The sequence below is a fragment of the Acomys minous genome (assembly GCF_964271855.1).
Source record: "Acomys minous genome assembly, chromosome: 8".
NCBI lineage: Eukaryota > Metazoa > Chordata > Mammalia > Rodentia > Muridae > Acomys > Acomys minous.
The window spans coordinates 15,923,773-15,936,880 of record NC_140489.1 but is presented as its reverse complement, the minus strand read 5'-3'; the positions used below and the strand labels follow the sequence as shown (position 1 = coordinate 15,936,880).

General features: G+C 39.2%; 1 protein-coding gene across 3 annotated transcripts in view; it reads left to right on the top strand.

Moving 5' to 3' along the window:
- Nucleotides 1-13,108, top strand: part of PPP4R4 (protein phosphatase 4 regulatory subunit 4) — a 90,542-nt gene that overhangs the window by 69,733 nt on the left and 7,701 nt on the right. For 2 of the 3 annotated variants that reach the window (XM_084793335.1, XM_084793337.1), the window contains 9 exons: nucleotides 238-420; nucleotides 3,676-3,781; nucleotides 5,358-5,505; nucleotides 8,017-8,161; nucleotides 9,031-9,072; nucleotides 9,169-9,243; nucleotides 10,786-10,855; nucleotides 11,680-11,778; nucleotides 12,630-12,723. In XM_084793335.1, the coding sequence (XP_084649461.1) occupies nucleotides 238-420; nucleotides 3,676-3,781; nucleotides 5,358-5,505; nucleotides 8,017-8,161; nucleotides 9,031-9,072; nucleotides 9,169-9,243; nucleotides 10,786-10,855; nucleotides 11,680-11,778; nucleotides 12,630-12,723 (962 nt within the window). The remainder of the gene's footprint in view (nucleotides 1-237; nucleotides 421-3,675; nucleotides 3,782-5,357; nucleotides 5,506-8,016; nucleotides 8,162-9,030; nucleotides 9,073-9,168; nucleotides 9,244-10,785; nucleotides 10,856-11,679; nucleotides 11,779-12,629; nucleotides 12,724-13,108) is intronic. The other variant, XM_084793336.1, reaches the window with a different exon arrangement.

Here is a 13,108-nt window from a genome sequence, read left to right as displayed (position 1 = left end):
CCTGATAACCGACTTGACAGAAAGAATAGTAAGCCCAGACCTAAAAGATTTTATTTTCTGGTACCATAAATCTTACTCCAGCTTTGTTTTAAACGTCTGATTCTGCCTGACAATTACCTCCCAGTTTCAACTGAGATGCCTTCTAAACCCCAAAGTCTTTCCCTGGTGTATGTTTATAGTACAGATTGTCGTTGAGGACTGAGTCCCCACCAGCTCTTTCCTTGTGTCTCTTTCCAGGTGTCCTCACTGCCAGACTTGATCCCTGCGCTTACGGCTGCTGAGCAGCGAGCTGCGGCCTCTCTGAAGTGGCGGACCCACGAGAAGCTGCTGCAGAAATACGCCTGTCTGCCGCACATCATATCGAGCGACCAGATTTATTACCGCTTCTTACAAAGAATGCTCACCATCACGATGACAAATGTGAGCCCGGAATTTCCCCTGATCGTTTTGAAATGGTGGATAATTTTGTCATTACTGAATTCTCTACCTTTTCAAGGCACAAGAATATCAGCTCCTGTCAGCGTGGAAGGGTAGCATTTCCTCAGGTCCCCCAGGAGGGGAGTCAGGTCTCCTCTGCTTCTCTGATTTGCCCTTCGGTCTTACACCAGTCAGCTGTAGGGAGGTGGTAGCAGGAGTTATTTTATGACTATTCTTTGCCCACGGCCAGAGGGCTGTGGATAGCTCGCATCAGACTACTGTGGTGTTTTAAGAAGCAGTGTATGGATAGTCCAGTCGGCCGTCAGATTATTATTACTGTGCTGAAGATGACATTGAACCTTGGCCCTCCTGCCTCTATCTTCCCAGTGCTGGAATTGTAGGTGTGTGGCAACACACTTAGTTTATGTGGTGCTGGGGATTGAACTTATGGTTGCATCCATGCTAGGCAAATACTCAACCTACTGAGCTACATCTCCCACGCCTTTCCTTGGACTTGTTACAATTCTTATGGAGAGAAAGGTTGACAGGACTCAGTAGTGTCAACTGCAAAAGAGCTTCTCTTCTGTTTCTCTGATGTACCCATAGGTCAGCATCTCCCCAGAGGTCCCTCTTAGTCTGGGTACTGTGTCTTTTACAGTGTCTTTGAACAGTTGCACTGAAAGTATGGAAGCCTTAGTGTAGATAGCCCTTGGCTCAAGGATGAGGAGTAACAACCTGCTCTCCATACAGCTATATTAGAACCTCATGAAGTTGTTCACCTTTTGTGAAAACTTGCAGAGAGGACTGTTTTGACTATCATCCACTGTACATACATGATGGCATCCTATTCAAGTTTTTTGTTTGTTTGTTTTTTTAAGCTGCAGCTACTGCGGATGTAGCTTAGCGATAAGGTACTTGAAGAGCATAAAAAGGTCATAGGTTCAATATCCTGTAGCAAGGGGAAACAAACAAATAAACATAAAACTTTGATTTGTTTCTATTTTTAATTGGAATAAAGCATCTTTTTGTTATATTATTTTCTTTTTAATTTTTTTCTTTTTTTATTATATTCTTTATTACATATGCATTTATATTATTACATATAAATAAGATAAACTACATACAGCAAGAAGAACTATGAAACAATCAGGGATTATATAAATGTTATATTCATAGTGCTCTGGTCTCTTGTATTTGGCAAACTTGAGGTAAACATCTTTCCTATCTTGTTTGGGTCTAAATTTCTGAATGAAAATTAATATCTATCATATTTCATCTCTATCAACTTATAACATCTATCTAGACCTAAAAACATCTTAACTCCTAAAAAACTAAGCTTAATTATAAGACTAAACTATGTGGTCTTCAACCCATCAGAGACTTGAGAAGGAATAAAATTAATTACCTGATATACATGGAGAGCAGGTTAGTAGCTTCCCAAATGATAAAATGACAGAGACAGTTTGCTGCATGAGCAGTCACCCAAAGCTCTCTATAATACTGGAGCATTGTCTTCAGCCTTCCTGCCCAGTATATCTGACAGATATTATTTGTGAGGCAGGAACTACTGAGGACTTGCTTCTCCTATCTTGGCAGAGTGTGGCCGTTGACTCTGCCTGCATCCAAGCTTGGTCATTTTTAGGAAGAATTCTGTCTGTGACAGAAATGAGGACATTTTGCTCAGTGGCTGGTTTGCCACATTTGAAGCCATCTCTATGAAGAGGTTCTTTCATGAACAGAAGTATCTTAACTTTTCATAAAAGGGGACTGAGGGATCCAAGAGTCATCTCTAAAATTCCAAATAAGTTTTAGCTTCAAAGATTTAGAAAGGGGGAAATATATTATTGGTATTATTCAGCTTAAAAAAATGAGAAGTGCACTATATTACTCACCATCCAACAAGCTCATCACACATAGCAATAGAAATCTGAGGAATCGAAGATTATGCTGTAGATATAGTAATCTTAAAAAGTGATTTGACAATAATAACTCCTTGTCACTTTTATATTTATTTATTTAATTTATATGTAAGTATGTGTATGTATGAGGGCATTTGGGTACAACAACACATGTGTAATTGTCAGAGGACAACTCAAGGATGATGTTCTGAGGCCCTTACCATTGATCTCTGTCTCAAATAAATATTTGCTTTGCATTATAAAATATATTACATGAGGCATAAACTAAGCATATTTTCATACATCTTGTATATATGCATTTGAAACTCTGTCATACGATACCAAATTAAAGAAGAGAGGGATGGGCTTTCTTTAGTTCACTCTCTGAAATTCATTTAAGGTCTATTGTATTTCTGATTATGCGCAGCTCTTAAATTTTCAGTTCTGAACCTTCCTTTTGTATCTAACAGTTAACAATATCATATCATAGTGCCCAGTAGAATGGATGAAGTCAGCCAGCACCACTGTCTCGACACTACACAGCTGTAGAGATTATGGTAGTCTGGATTTTAGGGGATGGGATATCATAATGTTGAAAAGTAAGACACCATGACATGGTGTACATGACATACATGAACATGACATGCAATGGACAGTACACTTGGCTTAGAGGTTTTCCTTTAAGGTGTTACAGGGAGGACAGAGGGTTTGGAATATTGGTAATGCTGCCCTTCTGCTCTGCCTTATGCCACTCTCTAATATAAACACCCTCGTGTGGCATTCTGGGACCTTTACCTCTGCATTGACAACTATGACAGCTTTTGTGTAGGCATAGGAAATGGAGATTCCTCAGCCCTGGACAGTGAATAGCACTGCACCTCCCGGGCACAGATATTTTATCTCCAGGTCCAGCCCCTAAATTCTTCAGCAGTATATCTGAACATGGGTATCTACACTTCTGTTTTATAAGTAGCACAGTTTTGGTGATGTAACTGACGTGCAGCATGCTTCTGGAAATGTTTGTTGACTATGTAGAAGTAATTAATATTCTGCCAGTTAAAAGGATGGGTGCCTGAGGAACATGCCATTTAAATTGAGTGACGGAGATTACAGTCAAACATGGATGATTTAGATGTGACTATGAAATTGAACTAGATTGTGATAAGATATGTTCTTCACTGGAGTGACATTAACTTTGGAGTGACATTAACTTTGGGTAATAGAGATCCCTGAGGAAGGGCTTGAAAGAGAGTGAACTCTTCTCCTTTGACCAAAAGCTTGGTTTTGATTTGATGGGGGCTGATTGTTGGGTCCATATCTTAGGGCAGTGTGATTGTCTTTTCTGTTTTATTTCTTTAAGAATGTCTTACCTGTCCAAAGAGCAGCTGCACGAACTCTATGCATTTTTCTACGATACAATCGTAAACAAGAGCAGAGGCATGAAGTCATTCAGAAATTAATTGAACGTAAGTAATAATTTTAGGGAAAAGAGTTGACCTTAATTACATCTTCAAAGCATTGTATGTCAGTTTTTGGAGATAAATTAGGCTGATGGTGCTAAATATCTTGTGTGCACTTTTATTTGAATTTTGTAAATTTCATAGATGAAAATAGTATTTAACTGGAACTTTATTTTGTGAATTATAACACTTGAGAAATTAAAATATTTAAACATGTGGAAAGAGTTAATTCCTACCTTGATTAAATAGCATTTGGAACTAAAGCATAAATAGAATATTTTAAGATATAGTAATATATATTACTGTTCACAGTATTAATTGAGTGAACAAAATGTGGGCTTATAGTTTTTTTCTTGAATGGTATTGACATGACATATTAATGTGAATCTAGTGACCCATAATGATTTAGGAAGTAGGTTAACACATGCAAATTTATTGTTATTTGTTAGGAGATAAAAATCATAGTAAAATCTTTAAAGTGTTAATTCTGGTAGCAAATATATACATTTGTTTAGTGAGTTAATTAGTTAATTACTTGGCTTTGATTGACTACAATTATGCTTTTAACAAGACTATTACCTAGCATAGACAAAGAAGAGGACTTTCTGACTATTTAAATTTACCATTTTAACCACAAACCACCACTTTTCAAGGAAAAAGTACCTTTGTGAAATTTTATTTAAGAAAAATTATGCTCAGTATATTTTGATTTTTTTATTTCATGGGTTTTTTTTTTTTGGTTCTTTTTTCATTTTGCATTAGTAGAGACTTACATTTAGAGGAAGTTCCATTTTAAAAGATTCTGTTTGGTTTTAAGTATTAAGAACTTTGCCTTCTTGGGGGCTGGAGAGATGACTCAGAGGTTAAGAGCACTGACTGCTCTTCCAAAGGTCATGAGTTCAAGTCCCAGCAACCACATGGTGGCTCACAACCATCTATAACAAGATCTGGTGCTCTCTTCTGGTGTGCAGTCAGAATGGTGTATACACAATAAATAAATAAATCTTGAAAAATAAAGACAGGATAGGTGAAGTTGATGCACTTTAAAAAAAAAAGAACTTTGCCTTCTCATTTATGTAAAAATGAGAAAATTATGCTTTAAATACTGATTTAAAGTACTATCAGTAATTGTGTTTACACATGACTTTACCCACACCAGATACTTAAGGGAATAAAAAGAGAATAGTAAGTTAGTTTTGGACTTAGAGTGTTTGTAGACTGCATTTGAGTTGGTTTAAGTGTGTGCGTACCATCTTATTGTTTTCAGGTTTAAAAAGCTTCTGTGTACAGAGTCCTCAGCATGTAGGCAGTGGTCAAACACAGAGGTCCTAGTCATTCAGCCATCACAGTCCATCCATTGGTGCTTACTGAAGTTTATGCAGCATTAATAAACCTTTTTCTAGTTTTTGACATGTAAATATTATAGTCTATAAATCTAGAGTATAAAATGGCTATTTTTCTCTTGCCTATTTGTTAAATAAATTGCAGATAGAGTGAAACTTTGTAACTTTTTGGTGTTTAGCTTTGGAATCTATAACTTCATGTAGGAAATACGAGGTTGTGGTATTTTTGTTGTTTGTAGAGTTGGGCCAAGGAAAAAGCTATTGGAATAGACTTCGTTTCTTGGATACCTGTGAATTTATCATAGAGATCTTTTCCAGATCATTTTTCTGCAAATATTTCTTTCTACCTGTTATTGAACTAACCCATGACCCAGTAGCAAATGTGAGGTATGTATCACTCTGCAAGGTTTGAAAACATTGCATTTCTCGTATGTCCACTGTGGTAAATGTTTGCAGACCCTGTTTCTTAGTTAACTAAGCCAAGCAAGGAATTGATGCTTACTCTCAGAGTCTTGGTAGTTACTTCTGGAGGTTGTCAGTCACACATTTAGGGGATATAGCACGATAATTTAATAATATGGATATTACATATATCAATTAAATCAGGGTAGTTAGTGTTTTCATTTCTTCAAACATTTGTTATTTCTATATGTCCAGAGCCTTCAGACTGGTCTTCTAGGTATTTATAAAATATATAATGAGCTGCTATGAACTGTTGTCACCCACTGTGTTGCAAAAACTACAAGATATTCTTCCTACATCAACTGAATTTTGGTACCTTTTGCCTCCCTTCTTCCAGCCACCCTTCTACTTGCTAATGACCACCATTCCACTATCCACTGTTTTAGCTTCCACGTCTAAGTAGGAACATGCAATGATTATCTTTTGTGCCTGGCTTATTTCACTTTATGTAATGCTTTCCTGGTTGATCTGTGTTGTGGCAGGGTTCTATTCTTTGTTAGAACTGAATAACATTTCAGCATGTGTATATATACCTTATTTCCTTACTCAGTTGTCTGTTGATGGGCATCTCAGTTGGCTTCATAGCCTGGTTAGTAAATAGTCATGGGATAAAATCTCAGCAAGCACAAGTCAAAGCCAGCCTACCAGGCTGACTGAGTAAATATTATAATATGATAAGAGCCTTAACAAGTATTGCTTATTAAAAGCTGTAGTTCCTAATTTCAGGAAATTCATAATCTGTGGGCCCATGAGTCTCTGTTTTCTAGATATGCTTTGGATAATAAAGAGTGATTTATGCTTTATGTGCTTTTCAAGTGAGTGTTTTAACATTTGATTTACTGACTTTAGGCACCATCAAGCCTGGGAAAATCCTATTGGTATTCAGAGGAGCCTTTTCTCTAGAGGGGGCTGGAGGGTTCTTAGCTAGTGTCCCTAGCATCCTTGCTGAGCAGTGAATGAGATGGGGGCCGTTGGTGCAGCATTGAGAGTCTCAGAGAAGAGCTTCTTCACCTCTTCAGATGCACAGAATCCAGGGCTGCCATGTAGGAAAAGCTCTCGGTGAAGGTCTGCAGAGACATCGTCCCGGCGACCCTTGCCACGGGACTTGGCTGTCTCAAGGTTTGCCAAAGAATTGCAGAGCATTAACCTGGAGAGCACATGGTGAGCGGATGACTCCAGCAGCTGTGAGACAGACAACTGCCTAGCATCCTTCTCAGAACCAGCCTAAAGAGAGGCAGAGCATCTCACTGGCAGCCTTCCTTCCCTGGAAGCTGTTCTTTACTCTTGGGTCTCTGCTCACCTCCCTGGCATTCTGTAGCCTCCTTGTTTCTTCTTTGCCCAGCTGCTCTGGACAGTGGTAATGCCTTATGCTTCCCATTTCTCCTCTCCTCTTACTGCCCTTATTACACAAGTGATCGCTGTATTCCCATGCCTAAACTATCATCTTCATGTATTCCTGACTTAATCTCTTACAGGAACATTTACATGGACAGCAGGCTTACAGAGCCAGCTGCAGATTTATAATTCCCATTGAATATCCAATGGGCATCCCAGACTTGATCTGTCTAGCATTCATGCTGAGTTGGCTTTGTCTGCATCTTTTCCTTCTGCAGTTGTCTGCATCTTTACACTGCCCAGGCCAGAACCTAACCCATCTGCAGTCCCTGAGGCCACTCTGCTGCTCACAAAAGACATGCGAAGTGCAGACATCTTTCTGGGAACCTCTGTTGCTTCCTCTGCCCTAAAGTGCCATAGGCTCTTGCTTGGGGTTTCTCTACTGCTTCTCTTCCCTCCTTAACCACTTATGGTCTAATCTCAAAGCATCATATGATATTAGGAAGGTTAAGTTGATTACTTTAGTCCTCTGTTCATACCTTCCATTGCTTTCATTGCGTTTGAAATAGAAGCCAGGCTCCATATAATGGCCCATAGGGCCCTCCATGGGCTGGGTCCTTGTCACCACCGAGGTCTCTTACTAAGCTCATGTTTGGTATATTTTACCTCAAGGCTAGTTTGCTAATTCAGAGTATCACTAGGCAAGTCCTCCGTGTTGGCCACAATGCTTTTTCAAACACTTGAATGGCCTGCTCCCTAATTTTCTTTGTCTTTCCTTAAATATCATCCATTCAGTGAAAACATTGCTGACTTCCCTAGCACCACCTTCCAGACCAACTCACCACTTCCTGGGAGACATTTTCTCTATCCATGCATTCTGTCTTTCATGCCCATACAATACTGCAAACCCCCGAGAAACAGAGGATTTTCTTGGTTTGATTCAATATTGTGTCATTCCAAAATAATGAATGCTGTATAAAAAGCAGGCACTCTACACATACTTGTTGCATGGGCAGATGAACTCTGAGGTTCTATAAAGCGTGTCCTTTTTCAGTTGCACACTCTTATTACTCTTAGTTATTAAACTTGCTCTGACTACAGAATGAAGCTTTGCTACCTGCTGCCCAAAGTGAAATCAGCTCTGAAGATTCCTGCAGACATGCATCTCCTCCAGCAGTTGGAAATGTGTGTGAGAAAACTCCTGTGTCAAGAAAAGGATAAAGATGTCCTGGCTATTGTGAAAAAAGTAAGTGTCTCTCCTGCTGAGACAATGTGTCTCACCGCATGGCAGTGTTAACCTCAGCTTCCCCACCTCAGCTTGATAGGGTAACAGCCTTTCCAAGTGTGGTAAGAATGAATAAATGGCTGGCTGTGTTTGCTACTGCTGGGCAACCAGGTCCTTCAAAGGGCATTTCTAAAGGGTAGTCAGTTTTTGTTACCTGTGATATGAATTCCCTGTGGGAGGGCTGAGCACCTGAGAGGTATTTGTAAACCTAGCGCAAATGATAGCCAATGCCTGATTCCCTAGGCTTCATTTGTAAGTGATCACAGTCCAGTAAAACTGACAGTGAAGTTTGAGAAGTCATGTTTTCAAGAAGGGTGTGGGAAGCCCGCTCAGAGTGAATGCAGTCATCTGTTTGACTTTGAAAAGGGACTAGAGCTGGAAACACTGGCTCCGTGAGGACATGCTAATAGGCAGCGGAGCCCCCACCGTGGAGAGCTGGCATCACCCCACGCACATCTCTTTCCAAATAGCCCGACTTCGTGCTGTAAGATTTTGCTCTAACATGAGGGCCTGTTATGTGGGTTATTTGGAAATGTTGGAAGGCTAAGATAATAAAAAAAAAATTGGGTTTGTGAGATCAAACCTTAAAATGCTTCAGTTTTCAAAAGCTACACTTAATATATAACTGATGCTGTTATAATCTCAATAAAAAGATATCAGTGGTATAATTTTGAATACATTTTGAATACTTATTGGTAGTGAAAGACTAGTTTATTAATATTTATGATGTAAACCCTTCTCTTTGAACACCATTTTTTTTGACAAATAATTGGTTGGTTGTATTTCATGATTGTTGAATCAGCTATAATTTCTAAACACTTTCCTTGTAGACAGTATTAGAGTTGGACAGGATGGAAATGTCTATGGATATGGTGAGTACACTCTTTCTCTGCTTTATGGTAAAAAGATATTTATAGTCAGCTGAAGTTTTCACTAATGCTGACAGTGTCATTTTAAATTTTAAACAGTTTCAGAAAAAAAATTATGAGAAAGATTTGTTGGATCAAGAGAAAGAAAGAGAAGAACTGCTGTTTTTGGAAATGGTATGTTGTTTTCCACGCATACACTCCTTTCTAACCAGCATTAGCTAAACTTCGTTAGTAAACCTAAAACTAATTTATTGCAATTTTCCATTGTTGTTCCCTATTTCCTAAAAGACTGAAGAAAAGTCTTGATTTTCTGAAGTTTTATCTTTTATCAATTGGAAGAAAAAATTAAGTGAGAGCATTTAAGCAAAGTGAGTTTCTTTTTTCTTTTATGTATATTTTTTTTGGTTTTTTGAGACCGGGTTTCTCTGTGTCACCCTGGCTATCCTGCCTCGAACTCACAGAGATCCACCTGCCTCTGCCACCCAAGTGCTAGGATTAAAGGCATGCACCGTCACTGCCCAGCCAAAGTGAGTTTCTTAAGTGAAACTACCTTATAAGTACCCACATATATTCTGTCCTAATTGAACCATTCCCACCTGTCCCTCAGAATCCATACCCAGCATCCATCCTGAGCATCCGTCCCTAGCATCCATCCTCAGCATCCATTCCCAACATCCATCTCTAGCATCCATCCCCAACATATATCCTCAGTATCCACCCCCAACATCCATCCTCAGTATCCATCACCAACGTATATCCTGAGTATCCATCCCCAACATCCATCCTCAGTATCCATCCCCAACGTATATCCACCATATCCATCCCCAATATATATCCTCAGTATCCATCCCGACATCCATCCTCAGCATCCATCCCCAACATCCATCCTCAGCATCCATCCCAACATCCATCCTCAGAATTCCTCCTCAGTATCTTTCCTCAGCACCCACTGAGTTAGCTTCTTGCCATTAGAGTGATCATATTTTCTAGAATTTATGTGGCTTTAAATTACATATCCATGATGCCAGCAATACTAAGCAGCTTTTTATTTGTTTATTGGCCATAATATCTCATTTTTATTTTATTTTTTTATTTTTATTTTTTTAATATCTCATTTTTATAAAGTCCATTTTGAGATTTTAAAGTAGGTTGTTCACATTATTATTAAGAGGTCTTTTGTCACATGCTTGAATTATGAATATTTTCTTGAAATCTGCCTTCTCTTGATTTTTAGCAGTCTTTAGAAAAAGTTTTAATTTTGATGTTCATTTTATTTTTTAAGATTTACTTTAGTGTGTGTGTGTGTGTGTGTGTGTGTGTATGCAAGTGTGATTTTCCTTGGAGGCCAGAAGAAGGCTTGGGTCCCCTGGAGCTAGAGTTGTAGGTAGTGTCACAACCACTGTGGGTGTTGGGAACCAAGCTCAGAGTTTCTGCAAAGGTCAAGTATTTTAGTCACTGAGTCATTTATCCAGTCCCAAAGCCCTCTTTGTTTGTTTTGGTTTTGGTTTGGCTTTAGTTTTTTAAGACAGGGCAATATTCTGTGATGTAAAAAGGCTACAGAAACAAAACAAAACTCCAAATTCTTAAAACCTGAATACCAAAGGGAAAACCTACTTTTTAAAAAGGCATTTTTTTGGTAAGGTGTATTTGTATCTCTAAAGTGAGATCATTTAAGCTCCCAAGCTGCACCTTTAACACAACACTGTGTCCCAACAGGAACAGCTTGAGAAGGAGAAGCATCAGAACGACGGGAGGGCTCCCAGTGACAAAAGCTTTGAGAAGAAGCGTGAGTGGTTCCATGTGTCCCCACGTGCTTACAGAGTGGGCAGTGGACAGCTGGGAGTCGGGACCCGTCTTGGGCAGCCTAGTCTTTTTAATACAGTAGTTTAAGAGTACACACAAAAGGAGGCTAAGACTAGCTACTGGTGCTTAAAAGAAAAACCTGGGGCAAGCCAGCTGTTAATCTAGGTAGCTGCCTTGAGGAGGAACATGGAGAAGAACTAGAAAAAGCCATGCCTTTTGAGTTAAGCTGGAATGGAAGGTCAACCGTCAGGTGTACAGGAGGCCATATGGCGGGAAGCGGGGCTTTAGAGGAAGAGTGAAGCCCAAAGCATTAGGGAGGCACGCTGAGAAAGGCATCAGAAGTCAGGAAGCTGGGAAGGAAAAGTGTATCATTAAAGGGATAATCCTCCCATCTCTTTATCAAGGCAAATCTGCCTTCCTGAAGTATGAGGTAGATTCCATTCTTTTGACCTTTGGGCTACCAATGCCACAGTAACATTTGTATCTTTGTATCCTGAAAGATAATGCTGAGCTTTAATTTGGTAGGGAAAATTACTTTACTTTCTTACAATAAAAAAGTTCTGTTTGAAAGTTGGCTGGCTAATGTGGTATAGATATTAGGAATGTATAAAAAATAATAAAAGGAGACAGGCTCAGAGCCTCTGGGAGGGGAGCTTAATTTGCATGTCAGTGGTTGTGAAGTTGATCTGCAATAGTGGAGACTGAAGTGTGGAAATATATAAAGTAAGCGTAGTTGGGAAATAGTGCTGTGTTAATAGGGATAGTGAATTTTACACGAGTCAGATGACATTATACAACTTAAAACAGAGTTTATTTTAGGCAGAGACTCCAGGATACCAACGCAGAGCTTACCCAAGAACATCCCCATTTCTGTCCCCGGGACCTCTTCTAGCACTTCCTCAACAAGTAAGAAACGGTTCTGTTTTACGGTTCGTAAAATGCACCCCGCCCCCCGACTTTCTCTGTGTAGCCTTGGTTGTTCTGGAACTTGCCCTGTAGACCAGGCTAACCTCAAACTCACAGAATGAGCCTGCCTCTGCCTTCTGAGTGCTGGGATAGAGACGGGTGCCCCCACTGTCCAGCTCATAAAATGTTTTATTTTTAAAGACAAATTAGGCATATGTTTTTAGAGCATCTATTCATTTACTTTTTCAATAGTAAAAACAAAACAAAACAAAAAACCATAGAGATTTATTCATTGTGGCTACATTGGGAAGATGAGCAGAGATCCAGTGACACCCCCTTCCTTTACTGCTAAGTCCTTTTTCAGGGCCCTATTATAAGGTTAAGATTTATTTATAGGGTCATAATTATGCATATCTGAGTAGTCAAGGTCAAGGTGTAGTCCTGTCCATCACTGACTCATTGTCTCCTCTAGAGATTGTAAATCTCTAAGAGAAAATTCCTCCTCTGCTTCCCAGAATTTAGCCTCTTTCTTCTCCCTGCATGAAATTCGTATGGGCATTCTAGTTTGGGGAAGCCCATTGTTTCAATATTTGATGGTCCAAGGGTAGGAAGGAAATGTCTGTGTAGAGCATCTTTATTTCTGCCAGGCCAGCCACGCTTTCCTACTGTCAGCTTTCAGTTGTTTTAACCGGTAGTTAGAAGGAGAGCTGCTCCAATCAGCTTACATTGAGGAGTGAAGACTTGATACAGCTGGCTTTTTGTGAAAATGGTGGGGTCTGAGGAGGAATTTGGGGTTGGAATAGCTAAGGGATACTGAAAATTGCATTGTCTTTCTTTCTGTTTTACTCTAGGCAAAGAAATCAAGAAATCTAAATTGTTTCGAAGCCAGTCTTTTAACAATCAAGCTTTTCATGCAAAATATGGCAACTTAGACAAGTGTGTTAGGTATGTGCTGTCAGCTGTTTGTTTTTAATTAAAGTTTTAATTTTGTGGACATATTTATTTGCATAACATATTTACATCACTATAATTGGAATTAATTTTGAATTTTTTTCGAGACAGGGTTTCTCTGTGTAGCCTTGGCTATCCTGGACTCACTTTGTAGACCAGGATAGCCTCAAATTCATTGTGATTCACTTGTGCCTGCCTCCCCGAGTGCTGGGATTATAGGCGTGCACCATCACATCTAGCCTAATTTTGAATTTTTTGTGGACCAACAATTTGTCACTTTCTTCTGTAAAGATTATCACACTAAAAAAGAAGGTGTTTGCTATTTGTATAAAAAGTACTATCTTTGCACTATTATCATGACATCATACGAGATATAATT